General features: G+C 41.4%; 1 protein-coding gene across 9 annotated transcripts in view; it reads right to left on the bottom strand.

Annotated features, from left to right (window-relative positions):
- Positions 1 to 33: 33 nt before the first annotated feature.
- Positions 34 to 15,226, bottom strand: part of tacc2 (transforming, acidic coiled-coil containing protein 2) — a 37,629-nt gene continuing 22,436 nt past the window's right edge. For 3 of the 9 annotated variants that reach the window (XM_025060730.1, XM_025060736.1, XM_008322221.3), the window contains 17 exons: positions 11,871 to 11,989; positions 10,257 to 11,667; positions 8,750 to 8,807; positions 8,487 to 8,670; positions 8,119 to 8,168; positions 7,919 to 8,028; positions 7,433 to 7,586; positions 6,914 to 7,060; positions 6,543 to 6,635; positions 3,967 to 4,107; positions 3,806 to 3,882; positions 3,403 to 3,446; positions 2,842 to 2,850; positions 1,983 to 2,143; positions 1,766 to 1,872; positions 1,037 to 1,157; positions 34 to 922 (listed from right to left, as the gene is read on the bottom strand). In XM_025060730.1, the coding sequence (XP_024916498.1) occupies positions 857 to 922; positions 1,037 to 1,157; positions 1,766 to 1,872; positions 1,983 to 2,143; positions 2,842 to 2,850; positions 3,403 to 3,446; positions 3,806 to 3,882; positions 3,967 to 4,107; positions 6,543 to 6,635; positions 6,914 to 7,060; positions 7,433 to 7,586; positions 7,919 to 8,028; positions 8,119 to 8,168; positions 8,487 to 8,670; positions 8,750 to 8,807; positions 10,257 to 11,667; positions 11,871 to 11,989 (3,052 nt within the window). In that variant the 3' untranslated portion in view covers positions 34 to 856. Of the gene's footprint in view, positions 923 to 1,036; positions 1,158 to 1,765; positions 1,873 to 1,982; positions 2,144 to 2,841; positions 2,851 to 3,402; positions 3,447 to 3,805; positions 3,883 to 3,966; positions 4,108 to 5,185; positions 5,246 to 6,542; positions 6,636 to 6,913; positions 7,061 to 7,432; positions 7,587 to 7,918; positions 8,029 to 8,118; positions 8,169 to 8,486; positions 8,671 to 8,749; positions 8,808 to 10,256; positions 11,668 to 11,870; positions 11,990 to 15,226 lie in introns of all 9 variants that reach the window. The other 6 variants (XM_025060732.1, XM_025060734.1, XM_025060733.1 and 3 more) reach the window with 6 other exon arrangements.

Here is a 15,226-nt window from a genome sequence, read left to right as displayed (position 1 = left end):
TCAGAACAAAAAGAAGTTACCGTGGGCCCTCGCTGCTGTATTGCCATCTTTTATTGCACGTTGTAAGCAGACGCTGTACAGTAGCTGTGCAGAGAAGTTGCTCTTCAGTGTGACACAATGACCGTAGCAGGAGTAGGACATATCCACCCGAAAATTAAATAACTTGTGGTCACAACTGGATACAGTCACGATTAGTTGGCCTCATATCAAAATAAAATCCAAAAATAAAAATAAAGTCCAACGATTTCATTAGGAAAGCTATGACAAATATGACAAATATCTACAAGGTTACATGAGGATCGCTGATGACGGAACATCTATCAAAAATGCACATACTCTGATTCTCCTACATTATATACAAACATGAACATTTGAACATGCAATAAGCTACTGTGATAGTTTTCAATCTCTTAGAGGAGTATCGACATTTCAGGAACTCTGGGACACGTTGAAAGTCGCTCTCTTGTACAAAGAGGAGACTTGAACAGAGGTGGGTCAACAGTCTTCTCCCTCAATGGCTGTCATGGCAAAAATCATGAAAGATAATTTACCCAACAAACATCGCTCTCACTTTCTCAGCATCGTTCACACACCTGCACAGGCAGACACACTCATAATTAAAATGATACATTTTTAAAAATGTTTTAAACCAGACCTCTTTTACAGTACAACACACAGACGCATCAGAAATACACAGGAGAAACCATTCCTGTGGATCATGTGTACAGAGTCAGTATGAAACAAAACCCTAAGTCCGACTTGGCCTTGGATTAATATCAGTCCTTGGAAGAGTGAGAGCTCCATGTGGTTTGTTTTCCACGTGTACCTAAGATTTGGCCTGGGTGCCACACAGCCGCTAACTCTTCCCCATCTTGGCAATTAACTCATCACAAATCTTTGTCAACTCCTCAATCTCTTTGTTCTGCACAAAGAAAACAAGGATTTAGTAACAAGTTTTTTTTTTCAGTCACTTTATGTTATATAATGTTATATTGTTTAATACTGATGATTCAACCAACACCACTGTGGAGCTGACCTTCTGTTCCAAAGTGCGCTCCAGTGAGTCCACTTTCATCTGCTCCCTCCTCAGACTGGCCTGGAAGGCTGCCTGCTCCTGCCTGGCCTTGAATCGGACCTGAGCTATTTCTGCATTAGCCCTGGAAACAACAGTCAATGCATCTTTCAATTACATATTTACAAGGTCGGCATTAAAAAAAAAATCAGTCTCTAGAGGCCAGATCGCACTATTCCAAAGTAGCATTTCAAGTCTAACTTTAATCATTTGAATTAGAATAGAATACAATTAGTGCAGCTGCATTGGATTTCTTTTAGTCAGTTTAGTCAAAAAAATATTAATAAATGAATACACAAAATGCACTCTGTATAAAAACACCTGTGGTTTTACACATAAGCAAAATCTTAATATCACATAGAAGTTGTATTCCAATATATTTGATCATTCAGTAATATTGACAGCCACATGGAAGGCATGTCACATTCCACCACTGACTCTAACCTGAGTAAAAAGTACAGTAAATCACATTGTACTACCAGCTGACCTACATTTGACACAGATTTATCCCATTGGTGACTTGTTCTGCTTCAGGGAACATCAGCACAAAAGCTGAAATCAAACTTCTGACCCATTATTGTCTGAGCCCTGGCGCCAACCACACCATCACAACCTCCACTTATACTGATGGATTTCAAACCTGCAGTATTTTAGCTGGGCGTCGTGCAGTGACTGATATCAGAGTGAACTCACTTGTCTAGTTTCTCCTCTGCATGAATCTTCAGCGCTTGATATCTCTGCTCCTCTTTACGGACTCTGGACAGATACTCCTGAGCGTTTTTCTTCAGCAGCTCCTCATTCTGAGCCAAGAAAAAATATTATTATTATCTTGCCCTACACTTATCATTCAAAACTAAGGGTGACTAAAAACTAAAGATTTTATTTTTAGTACAGATCCGTGTAGAATCACCTTGCGAAAGCCATCCAGCATGTCCTTCATCTTCTCATAACGCCTGAAGAGGTCGGCCATTGACCTTTCCACTGAGTTGAGGTCGGCCAGAGCCTGGTCTTTTTCTATGATCAGCTGCTGGATGGTGTGATGAGACAGAGACTTCTCTTTCTGGTCATCCTCTGTTGGACACAGAAATAAACAGTCCATCAAATCATCAAACTGCTGTACATTAAAGGCTTGAACAGTCTGATAAGTATTATATATGTATAATACAATGGCACATTATTGTCACCACCACAGTATCAGAGAGGATTAGTAAATGTTTATGACTTGAACAGCTGTTTACACCCATGGTTCTCTGTGTCATTACTGAAACATGCAAACAAACACACCGGACGATGGGGGAGTTAAAGAGACCTGCACAAGTGTTTTCTTTTTAATTTAGTCAATTACAACAAACAACCATAATAAAGTTCAATTTTTAAATTGAAGACAGAGTTTCTTTCCCAACTAGACTCTATCTATCTATCTATCTGTCTGTCAACAGTTTACTTCCTAGGATTGACCTTTAATCAATGGCGTCCATAAGTGTTCACAATCCTAAACTCTTTAAATAAATATACAGGCGTACACGTTAAGGTCTCAAATGCACAGGTGTAAATGGTTTGAATTTATTAATGTTACTATTTAATAATACACATTAAATAGTAAATGTAACATATCACACACAACGGTAAATACAATAAACCATCTCGACAATGCAATGATGATTAAACAACTGTCAGTAGATGAGATGGAAAAGTCAGTACAGCAGTCATTGAAAGATGGAGAGACGTGAGCTGACACAAAAAGTAAAGGATAAGTCCTTGTTACTCACCTGGCATGCCTGACAGTGTTATCAAATATTAGGGTCAAAGATGGGAGCAGAACAGAAAAGAAGGGACTGTGTTAAATCAAGCTGGGAGGGCGAGACAGGTGAGAGAGCAGAGTGACAGGCATAAGCACAGACAGACTGGTTTGTTCTGTGTGAAAGAAAAATAAATTTACATCAGCATTAAATGAAGCCTCAGAAATTAGCCAGATGTGCCAGAGGAGATGTGAGCTGAGCAGATCATAGGCGGCGGGTGGAATTAAATGCATTAACAAAATAATTATAAATAAATAAATAGGGGGCAAATGTGAGAAAAACTCTGACCAGAAACAATAGAAGGATTTGGTTTATATTCGAAAAACATGCAAATAGAATTTTTTTTTTCTCTAAAATTAATTCAGTCCAGACTATCGTTATTGCTCAGGTTGTAAATAAACATGTGCAGCAAAAAGTGTGATGGCAGTGATTGGGAAACAAAGATAACTGATTTAAAACCAAAATAAACAGATATAGAGACAGGTAGTTCACTAATCTTTGGTTCAGTGACTTTTCCAAAGTTTAACTCACCGATCATCTGTGAAATGGTCTTCTCATACTCGGCAACAATCCTCCTGTGGGTGAGAAGGTAGATTCTTAGTGAGGGGATGGACGTGCATGGCTGTGCAATAATATTATTGTGATGATAATGACTGGATTAAAACAACAATAACAGACAATAACAGACAAATTACAGCCTTGTAAATAACACAAAGTCAAAATGAAGTCAATGTATGTGACATAGTTTTGCTTTTTTTCTTGATCAAAGGGGTGCAATCCAACTTTTTCCTAGGATACTAAAGCTATCAATACCAATACTATGCCACTGATTTTAGTGGCTATTGTAACCATCATCCAGGACACATCAGAGTACTACACATTATTCTAAGTGATTTTTCACACTAGGTTTGCTGTTGTGAGTAGTCCAGGTCACCTCATCTCCATCACCTCCTGGCGACTGTTCTCATACTTCTTCTGCCATTCCAGGACTTCTTTTTCCTTTGTCACTATCTGCATAGGGCAAAACAAAAAGTAATGTTCATACAGTAGTACTGTACATACAGAATAAAACGGGGACGGGGGGACTTGCTGCACCTCTTCTCTGGCAATTCCTAGAGAGTGGTCCAGATCCTGAGGCAGGTGGGGGCTCTCCCCCTCGATGTAGCTGGTGGAGGTCTTGGTGTATAGTGTGTTCTTGGACACGGAAGTCTCTATTTGAGGTGGCGGGTCTTGGTGCTGTTTCCAGGGAACAAAGAAAGAAAAAAAATCAAAATGAATTTCAATCCAGATATTCTCAACAAAATACCTGAACCCAGACCACAAGGCAGCATCGCAAGAAAGCCAAAATAAATAAGGCAGGTTAGTGATTTCCCTGAAGACTCGGTTTGTGTGCCTTATGATTGGATGAGACAGTCTTCGTAGCCAAAATAATATGCTGGTGATTGGCTGATGCTGCCCTGGGTGGAGCAGTTATGATCAGCCCCTCATCACAGTAGCTGGAATCAAGGCAAGGCACAGAGAGAGGAAGGGCAGCAGCTGGTACAGCCAGGACTGCATCATTCACAGGGCAGGGGGAGTAAAGAGGGAGGTTGGGGGAGAGAACAGGGCAGCATAGAGATTAGTCTCGTGTTAGAGCATTCAGCAAACCAAACTGTTCTTACCTGTCGATAATAATATCCCAGGTCTTTTATAGTGACAAAATAGTACTAGTGAGTATATAGTACTACATACAATGGACATATTAAAGACAATACTGTAATAATTAATTAGTTAGTGAACAGAAGAGAGTGTACTTTAATGACTCACAACTTAGGAGGTTCTTAAGAAACATTTTTTTTAAATTCCTGCTCTTAAAATGATTTAGTGACTATAGTGTTATCAATATTTACAAGGACATCAATGAAGCTGCAACATGGACAGTGTTACAACTGTTGAAACAAAATATTCATATGAGGAAAAAATTACAAGTATTATTATATCTTTATATATATTATTATTATTATTATTATTATTTTCTGGAGTTTAAGTGAATTAGAGTATTTAACAGTGCAGTTTTAAAGTATTTGCATAGTAGTTTTGGTTCTGTACTCCCACAGCAGTAGTATTTGTATTTGTTTTCAACTTTATTTTACAGCATTTTCATTAAAATTTTATAAGACAGGGATTACTAACTACACATGGAAAAAAAGTACTCGTTATTGTGTTCTGAGTCAGAAACAATGAAAAAGCTTGAGCTTTTCAGCAAACACTTCAATCTGCACTGTAGTCAAATTAAAACGGTGGTTAGGTCAGGGGGCAGTAATGATACCCTTACTTTGAACAAAGCTGAACCCCAGAAATTCCATCTCCGAGTGCGGGGTTTCTTGGGTTCCAACTGTGAAACGTGTGGAACGAGACTGTGAAGATGAGAAGGTCTCAGCCCTGTTCCAAATTATCTGGAAGTTTCTTTTTTAATTATTATTATTATTATTATTATTTAAGTCTGTACTGTACTGAGATTCCCTGTTGATTATGCAAAAGTGAACAAATAATAACAGGCTTGTGCTATTTTGAAAAAATTCCTTCAGTAACACCTAACCAGTATTTGTTGTTCTGTGTTTGTGTGTTAGTACAGTGCAGTTAGTCTGAGAGTAAAACACGTGCTCCAACATGAAGCACCTTTACCTCCTTGTCCCATTCTTTAACAAATACTGCCCACATACTGTGGCAGTAATAGCCTTGTGTTAGTACACAAAGTCAGATGCCTCTGTTTTCTTCAGTTGTTTTCAATAAATTCATAACCTGCTGTCCAGTCTAACTGTTAGAGCCCATAGGGACGGCTGAGGACCGACCTATGGCTTTATCTAAATAAAACAAGTGTTTCACCAAAGCTGAATCCACTTGGAACCTGCTGGAGCCTAAGGCAAAGTCCAGTTACTTCATGTGGGTTCCTCCACACATCAGATCAAATTCTGTATCTGCCACTACAGCCTTAGACTGCAGCTGTACAGGTGGAAAGAGTCGTAATAGTCTTAACTGCCAACAACGAAAAACTCATTTTTATGCTAACGATTTACTTTGAATTAGTTGAAAACCTGCAGCGGTGTTTAGTTGAGGAACCAGTGGAACCCTTTAGATTTGATTAGCCAGGCTGTGTTCCCCACTAGAACTAGAACAAATAGTAAGTGACAGCACATCAATATAGTTCTGTAATTAGAACACAACATATTAAACCGGACATTTGTCAACTGTGTGTATTATCGGCTCAGACTGTATATTTATGAGACGCTCTCAGTCACATTCATGTAAGCCTGTGTGGACAACATGGATGTTGTCCAACATGCACAACGGCAGGGCACTAACAAGGCACAACACTCTGATTCTAAGCAGTTAAACTGGATGCTGGTCTGGGATGGGAGCTGGACACATTAAGCCATGTTACAGATTGAATATGTCAGGGCTGCTGGACAGGAGGCAGGACCATGGATGCTGTGCTGCAGCCATTGTAGTAAAAAGGCCATATGTTGTGCTGAGGGAGGGTGACAGGCAGGATGAGGCACACTCAAACTGCATTCACTGTCATGTATCATGACACACATCTATGATTATACTCAATTTGAGATGCAGCTCAGCTGTTCTGCGCACACACACACACGGTCATACAGCAGGTGCAGGCTGACTCAGCGCAGTACCTGTGGGGTTACAGTGAAGAGGGAGGGGCACTGAGAGATGTTTTTGGCTACCTGCAGAGCTTCTATCCTCAAGGCTGCAAGTACCAGCTCCTCCTGGGCCGCACTCAAAGTAAGGGTTGGAAGGAAGTTGATGAATTTCAAGGATGGAGAAGAGGAGTTGCGGCCCAAGGATGAGAGAGCAAAGAAAAAATATATATATAGAAAGAGTTGAGCACAATGTGTTTTACAGAGTAAGTTGAAATCAGGATGAAAAGTGGGAAAGTGAATGTGCAGGATGGGAATAATGTTAAGACAAGAACATACGCTGTCACACATCAGGGCCACAAATGGCCTAAAAGAATTATTCTGTCATCCGTGGTCTGCAAACACACCTGTAGTTTTTGGGCGAAAGCAGTGGGGTTGGTCTCTGCCAGGTCAGGCTCCAGGTATTGCAGGGGATCCTCACAGTCAGACAGCCTGTCTAACAGGGGGATGGCCAGAACAGGAGCAGGAGCCTCCATGGCGCCCTGGCCAGAGGACTATAATGGCACCAGGAGGAGGGCAGGGGGAGGGCAGGGATCAGCAGGGCAAAGCAAGCAGTGTGTGTTTTAAGTGGCAGCATCTAGAGCTGAGTCTCTTAGTTTAGTTAGGATGTACTGTACATAATAGTGAACTGGTTATTTGTTATTAGTGCCATGGCTATAATGGGAATCATAACTGGCTGAGACCTGAGTCGGATCCTACAGGGGGGCTATGACACAACTGTGCCCCTTACTGTGGCTAAACAACAACATGGTGAAAATGGTGTGACGAGAAAACGGACAACTTTGTCTTACATGATGGAGACAACATGTAACACAGAAATGACAGAAGTGAAGGCTGCCGAATCATCATGAGAGTGTGGGACTCACCTTTTCCTCCCTCTCTGTGCTCTCTGTTCTACTCAGTGACTTCGCCTCTTTCTTTCTGCTCTGGTCCCCAGAAGAACCTTCAGGACCAGGACGTGAACTCAACACTGGTGTCTTCATACCTGCAGTGATCTGGGCCTCCATCTCTTCAAAACTCCTGAATAGGAAATACAGGAGGGAGAGAAAGAGGGTGAGGGAGGGAGAGGGACAGAGAGAGAGAGAGAGTTAAATATAGCACAACTGAAAACATAAGTATTCTGAAAGTACTTTGTAGACAATACAATGAAACTATTGAGTTTACCTTACATAATGAAACACAAATAAAATATACAAAAAACAAACAAAACTTAGGTCAAAAATCATCCTTCACTATTGGTAAAACAATGTTGGGCTTAAAGCTGCAGAATGAATCATGAAGCACAGACAGCAAATGTGCACACTCTACTTGACATATTTCTACAACAACAGTGTTGTGTTAGTGTGTTGTACCCTGTGCAGGGGGAGCTGGGCTCAGATCCACGCGCACCCGTATTATTGGTCAAGCTGTCAGTGACCGAATCGAGCTTCAGGTACAACGATGGCTTCTTCACAGCCGGTGGCTAAGAGACAGAGCAGTGTGTTAAATTAACAAACGTCAACAGCACGGTCTTTTATTACAAAACAAATATCGATTACACAAAATTACTCACATTCCCAGAGGGGCCAATCTTCTCCATGTACTCTATTTCATAGTCTGGCTCTGAGCAGAAACACAAACCCACAGAGATTTTAGTAAACGTCAGACTGTGGGCTGATGGAATCAAAGACTGAGACAGGTCTTCTCATTCATGACTGACACAAACTGGAGACGTTCTACAGAACAGTAGGCTTTATTTTTTCAATACTACAAGAAAAGTCAATGATTTTTATACCGACAGGAACTGCACATGTTTGACATTATGTAAACTTAAACCAGAGGCTGTACCTACTGTACATACAAACATCAACCCTAGGTTTTAACCATATACAGTATAATCTGACAATAACTGACTACAGAGAACATTTGAGCCCCACCTACCTATATTCTGATGAGGAAGACTGTCCTCGTTAACAAAGGCTGACGGTCGATCTGAGTCCAAATCATTGTCCATGTCATGCCGGGCAGCCCACTTGTGGTTAGTGGAAGAGGCCAACTTCTCCTCATCTGTGGCATGGTCGTCCTGCGACTGGAGGACGGAAGGCTCATCTGCCTGTGTAGGATCCTGTAACACATAACACAAAATAAATCAGTATCTGTATATAAATATATGGTCAAGTGGAGAAATATGAAATATTACACACCTGGGCCAGATCAGATAGGGGTGATTTCTTTGGAGACCTCTTCACTCTGAAAGTATTACTGAGAAAAAATAATTTTAAAAAGTCAAGATCTGAAGTCACCAACTGTGCAAAAAAGTTTATTAGTTTATTAAGTAACTCTTTAACTCTAACTTTGCCTCAAATGTGGAACTCCTGGCTACATCTATGCATTTATGAGTAAATTAACTAAGCAGATAACTGATTATGAAGAAGGCTTTATATGTTTGGTAACAGACATATTCTGGCCTGGATTGTTAAAAATGCATTTGCTTGCTCCAGCCATTGAGTACTTTCTGTTGCATTGGAGGCTTTTAGGTTAAGTGAATATAACATTGTAAAAATTACAAAACAGGAATACAATCAATTTAATACAATGTTACATTTTTTAAATGCATTATTGTTATCTGTGTATTTCTGAATATATTGAAAAGTATTAAAAGTGTTACATATACAATGATGTTGCCCACGTTTATTCAGCAAATGGTCAAAGTGAGAAAGTTAAAGTGCCTACACACTAGACTGTCACTAGAAAAAAACTGTTTGAGAAAAAGAGTTTGGTAATATTCCAAATTAAAAGAAAATGTTACAAAAAATTGCAGCTTTTTTGTTTGTTTGTTTTTAAATAATACCTTATTGAGATTGTTTGATTATCTGCAGGAATCCTGCTGTTTGCCTTTGCTTATTTATTTATTTTTAGGCACTCAGAACTGCAGTACACTGTAAAAGTACTACTTCAACATCTTCTTCTGTGATGTGAAGTGCTTTTTTACTGCTCTGTCAATACGTCTCTTTTGAAAACCGTGCAGAAAAGGTGCAAATATTTAATTCATGAACCATGACATTCAACTACTAATGCTGCAGCACCCCCTGCAGGAGAAAGAGCTAGGTGGCACTAACCCACTTTTCCTGAATTTCTGTTCCTTTAGAGATTCTTCAACCTCCTGGTGCTGACTTTGTTATTCTGTTAGAACAGAGAGCATGTAGGTCATCTGTCTCCACTGCAGGGGGTGCTATATATTCATAAAACGACTTTGTCAAATAGAGCAGTTTGCTGTGCAATACTGATGGTTTGTTTAAATTAAAATTTATAATTTTTTCAAAATATTTCACTTTATAATGTTAGAATGTGTCGTGTTGTGCGTTCAACATTAAAAGGGACAACATTAAACTGGATTATTTGATGGTGGGTAAACAGGACCTCGGTGTTACTGTTAGCATGAAGTGGGACATCATCTGGGCCACATGCTGAGTTTAAGTAAGAACGGGTCAGAAAAGTGTGGATAGCTTTTTTTCCCCTGTACTTACAACAGACAACATAGAGAGGACACACGCTTGGACTTCCTGCGACATACGAAAATACACACAGACACAGGTGACAGAAAGACAGACAGAGGACACCCCATAGCATGGTAGACAAGAAGACTAAATCTAGAGACCAGACATTCAAAGCAAAGTAACACTGCACTCATTCAGTAACGTGTGCACTTACGATTTGATTGGAGTTTTCTTCTTCTTTGCAGGTTTGTTCTGGTTTTGGTCCTCCAGATCTCCAATCTTATCATTGTCATTTTCATTGTCATTGTCATTTGATGAAATTTCAAAAGTGGCAGAGGCCTTTGGAGGGGAGTTGGACATCTTATTTGAGGATTTGAACAGGTCTATAGAATCATCACCGTTGTTTGGGTCAAAATTATAAGACTGTCTGGACATTGTTGGGGAGTTGCTGATTCCTTTTTTGGAGGAAAATGGGTTGAAATTAGGATCGTCCCACTTGTCGGGCTCAAAGTTGTAAGATGCTTTAGGGACTACGATTTCATCCTCATTGCCGTTGTGGGTCGCTGGAGAGTCATTGTTCAGCTGTTCCGTCTGTGCTGGAGGAGCTTTCTTCAGCCCCAACTTTGGTTTCCTCAGAGGCATCTTGGCACCAGACTTCTTGCCCACTTTCTTTGGTGGGGTAGAGGCCTGGTGCTCACCACTCTCCTCTGAGTAGTCAAACTCCAGCCTTACTGGCTGTTTCTTGGGGAGGATTGGCTGCTCTTCAGGACCAGTGACTGGCTCATGTGCAGGAGGACTAGCGGTGGGACAGGGTTGAGGTGGCTTCTCAATGGGGACAGGGGGACACTCTGAGACGACAGCGGAGACACACAAAGGATCTTTACGACCCAGTACAGGGGAATTGGCAATTTTACTACCTCCAGTACTGAAGGGGTTGATGTTCTCAAAGTTATCTGGATCCCATTTATAGGAGGCACCGGGTGGGATGGGAGACTCTTCTTTGACACTGGCACTATCAGGGAGGGGTGTCTCTTCGTGGCATAGAGGTAAGACAGGAATGACGGGACTTTTGTCTTCGCTGGTTTGACTGGTCTCCTCTAGAAGAGGAGGTGGAGTTTCAATGTGGCCCTTCCTGGTCTTTAGAAGTGTACCGCCAGGACTTGAGGTTGCAGATCCAACCTCTGCTTCCTCTTGAACCAGGAGAGGGCTAGCAGTTCTAGATTTGCCTCTCTTCTTGAGCTCTGGTGTGCTGCTAGATGAGTCGGGTTGGGGACTCTCCGGGTTGGACTGTTGTCTGAGAAGAGGTTTCTTTTTCAAAGACCCAGGGCGGACTTTCCTGGGCCTATGGAGTGTCCCTGGGGCGCTCTCAGTGCCTACACTGAAGGATTCTGAATGTGGTCGGAAACCAATTGCTGACTGATCCGTCTGACCAGAGCTGTCGACCTCTGCCCCCTGAAAGCTGAGGGAACGAGTGAGTGTGTGACTTGCTGAATCTGAAGAAAGAAGGTCAAAGTTGTATGAACCACTGGCTGCAATGGGTTTGTTCTCATCAAAAGTACTAGTTGGAGTAAATGGCAGATCAGCTGATGTCACTTCCTGGACAGGATCTGTGATGGAGGTGCCTGCTGCAAAAGATGGAGTGATGTGTAATACATATCAGAAGTTTGTTTCAGTTTGTTTAATACTGTTCATATTTTAAAGAATAATGATAAAGCTGTCCTTCTTTGTCCACTAGATGGTGCCAAACTACTATGCTTATCCTTTTTTCTACCCTACCTGTTCAAATGTTGTACTGAGCTACAGTTACGTCATAATAAGGAATACTTACTTCCTACTGTGTCTTTGTCATCAGATGCCTGCTGCTGGATCTGAAGATCCGTGGGAGGGGCAGCCTTGACTGGAGTTGTAGACTCTGGAGTCTCAAAGGCTCCCTCAGAATCCGAGCTCCTTAAACAGAGGACAGAGTGGGAAATATTAAGTCAAGGCTGCTGTGAAACACAGACATCACTGGAGCTGTGATGATGAGCAGAGTAATCAAAATCAATGGGTTCCACACACCATGAAAAGACAGGTGATTTAAGTGACAATGAAAATATTTCATGTCAATGTATCAGCCGACCTCACCGGCCGAACTGAGAAACTGATGAAACGGGATTCTCACCAAGAATGTGCAGGTTAAAATCTGCAGAGGCTATCGGGGGCATTCATGTCAACATGGAGTCAAACGTTAGGGAAATGTTTGTAACATGTTCTTGAAGAACGAGGGTAAATAAAAATTAAGTTCAATGAGACATCACCTGGTAATAGCAGGATGTATCTGAAGTGAAGTGGACAATGCAACTGGTGAGTGTATATTATGATAGATTTTATTTTATTTAAACAGTACATCAAATGGATGGAAGCTATTTAGTTTTTTTTATTGCTTTAGGAAGATAATGATGAAAACTGACATCACATTTAAGACACCTGAGCCACACAGCAATGATCTCTCACACACACACGCGCGCGCGAGCTGTATGCAAATGTAAAACAACAGACTGACAATAAAAATAATTATTATCTTTCAAGAAAAAAAACAATCCATATAAAACATGTATCCAAAATCACAGCCAAGCATAAACCCTAACCTAAAAATAAAGCCCACTAATCCATTACTAATTACCAATAACATCCGTCACCATAACGCCTCACCTCTGTCTGACCGGCTCTCCAGAAGCCCTGATCATGCCGTCATGGTAAGAGCCCCAGGAGAGACGCCGAAGCAGCCCCAGAGCTGGATCCGAGCTCGGACTGTCTCCGTCCCCTGCCCCTCCCAGCAGAGTATCCCAGCCCCATCGAGCCCACTGCAGTGGAGACAGAGCCTGCCACGCACTCACTGCCATGGCTGCTAGAGGGCTACACCTCCCAACACCACAGTGCTGCTGATGCTGATGCTGATGCTGTTGCTGCCCGACTTACAGGTAGACGACTCCTCAGAGTGTGCAGCCTTCCACCTGCCTTCCCCCTGTTCTCTCTATGTTCTACCCAGCACCTGCCTTTATCATCAGTCTACTGCCCTATATTTCTCTCTGGTGTCTGTATCCACATCAGTATGTCTCCTTTTCCTCCGCTGTAGGAAATGAGACTGCCTACAGAATGTCACCTCCTGCATTCTGCAGGCTCTTGCACAGTACCCCCCGCCCCCCACAACCACCACCACCCACCACCCAACCCCTTTTCCTTAGTTTTTCTTTATTTCCCTCCTTCCATTCTAAACCCCTGTGTTGCAAAGACGCAAAGGAAAAAGCAAGTAACCAATCAAATGATCAGTATGTTTGTTTATAAAACAGAAAACCAGTTAACTTCCTAAACAATCTTTCTTTTTCTTCATCTCTATCACACTAATCCCTCTGAACAAATATTAAGAACAGTGGTGATACTATCAGTATACTGTGCTATCAGTATTATCATGGTCTTTTATCTGCACACACCTAACTAAAGTACTTTGATTGGCATATATTTAGACCTACAGTTTTAGACATCTTTGTGTACACCAATAAGAAACAAAAAGAGGATGTAGGAAGGAAAATGGAGACATTGCTGTAGAACCAACGTCATGTCTACCCATACACTAACAATATTGATTGGATTCCTCTATAAGGGATCACCTCAAGGCATCCATCCCTGTGTGGACTTGTAGATGCACACATAAAATACGGCTCAAATAAAAGACCATACAGCTGCAGGCGTACTACAGCCAGTAAAGTATCAAAAATATTATGTTCTATAAAAATGAGTGTGAACTGTTGTCATGGAGAATGTGTGTACGATCCCTGAGGTCACGTAACAGCAGAGATGGAGGTTCTAATCCTATGTGAACATAGGGCAGGTTAAACACACAGCAACAGCAAATAAGCCTCACTGTCAGCAGTTCATCAAACAACTCAATTTCAAGGTTCATGGTATCTCCAACCGTCCACTGGGGGCAATTAAATGCACCATAAGGATGAAAAGACAAAGATTTTTTTTACTCATACAACACAACGGGATTCGAAGACAGGCTGAGGTCAAACCCACCACTGCACAGCACTAGCCCCAATACTGGTTAAATAAAGTTTAATAAATTTAAATCAATACATTTATCACAGCTTTTTATAGTCTGGCACATTTTTAAAAAGCCAAATCAAAACACCAGCAGTGAATAAAATCCAAATGCTGTTTAATACAGTTATATTTATTAAGTCTGGTGCATTCTGGGATCAATAACTGTCAAAACAGCCCTGTTGTTGGTGCTGTGATATGAGCTGAGACAACATATGGCAGAGAAGGAAACCAAAGCTGTAATCTTTGTTAGGCCTCAGTGCTGATCCTCTGACTGGTCTGTCTGCAGATCCATCTGGACCAGGTACTAAGACTGTGAGACATGACCTTCTGATCTGTGTCAAATGTAAATTATTATGTTTTTGTCTGTGGTATGATGTGGGAACACTAAATGAGCAGCAAAAAATAAAAACTTAGGACCAAGTCTTTGTCAAAGCAGAGGGACATGTTTTTATGTGCCTACAAACACTGTGTTGCTGTGGTAACCAGAGCTTGTCCCTGCCATATGTTTTACTCTGAAGATTGAATAGCTAGATGCACACAACGCAGAAAACACGTTTCACTGACACTCTTCTGATGGACAGGATGCTGATTAGAAGTCATTAAATATATGCATTATGGTTTAGGTTTAGTGCACACTTCTAAACCATTTGAAATTAAATCATCTCTCTTCAGTGATGCTACATGCCAGTGGTTTCTAAATGATAGAAACAGACTATGCTACAGCAGGAACCCCGTCTGCAGAAGGGTGTATGGGGGCGAATAGAAACAAAGAGAGCAGTTAATAGCAGCCTCTCGGAGACTGAGATGACTGCCTGGAGACAGAGGCTGTGCAGCATGACGTAGATAGGCGCTGAGATTCAGGGAGCCAGACATGTCTCTGCTCCCACAGCCAGAGCCAACACAGCCTGTCTGAACAGCTTCCACAGCTCTGGAGCAACAGACAGTGGTGCTCCTCAGAAAACTGACTGCACTGACACTGGTATAAAATAGAATATTTTCCTGGGTAGGGTTGAAGCAGGTGATGAAAAGATGGTGGAGTGATAGACAAATGGTGTGTGGATGCTGGTCTGTAAGTAGACATGTGATTAACCTGAATAGATT

Source organism: Cynoglossus semilaevis, chromosome 12 (genome assembly GCF_000523025.1).
Source record: "Cynoglossus semilaevis isolate Cse_v1.0 chromosome 12, Cse_v1.0, whole genome shotgun sequence".
Classification (NCBI taxonomy): Eukaryota; Metazoa; Chordata; class Actinopteri; order Pleuronectiformes; family Cynoglossidae; genus Cynoglossus; species Cynoglossus semilaevis.
The sequence above is the reverse complement of the archived record's forward strand: the minus strand, read 5'-3'. Positions and strand labels throughout refer to the sequence as shown.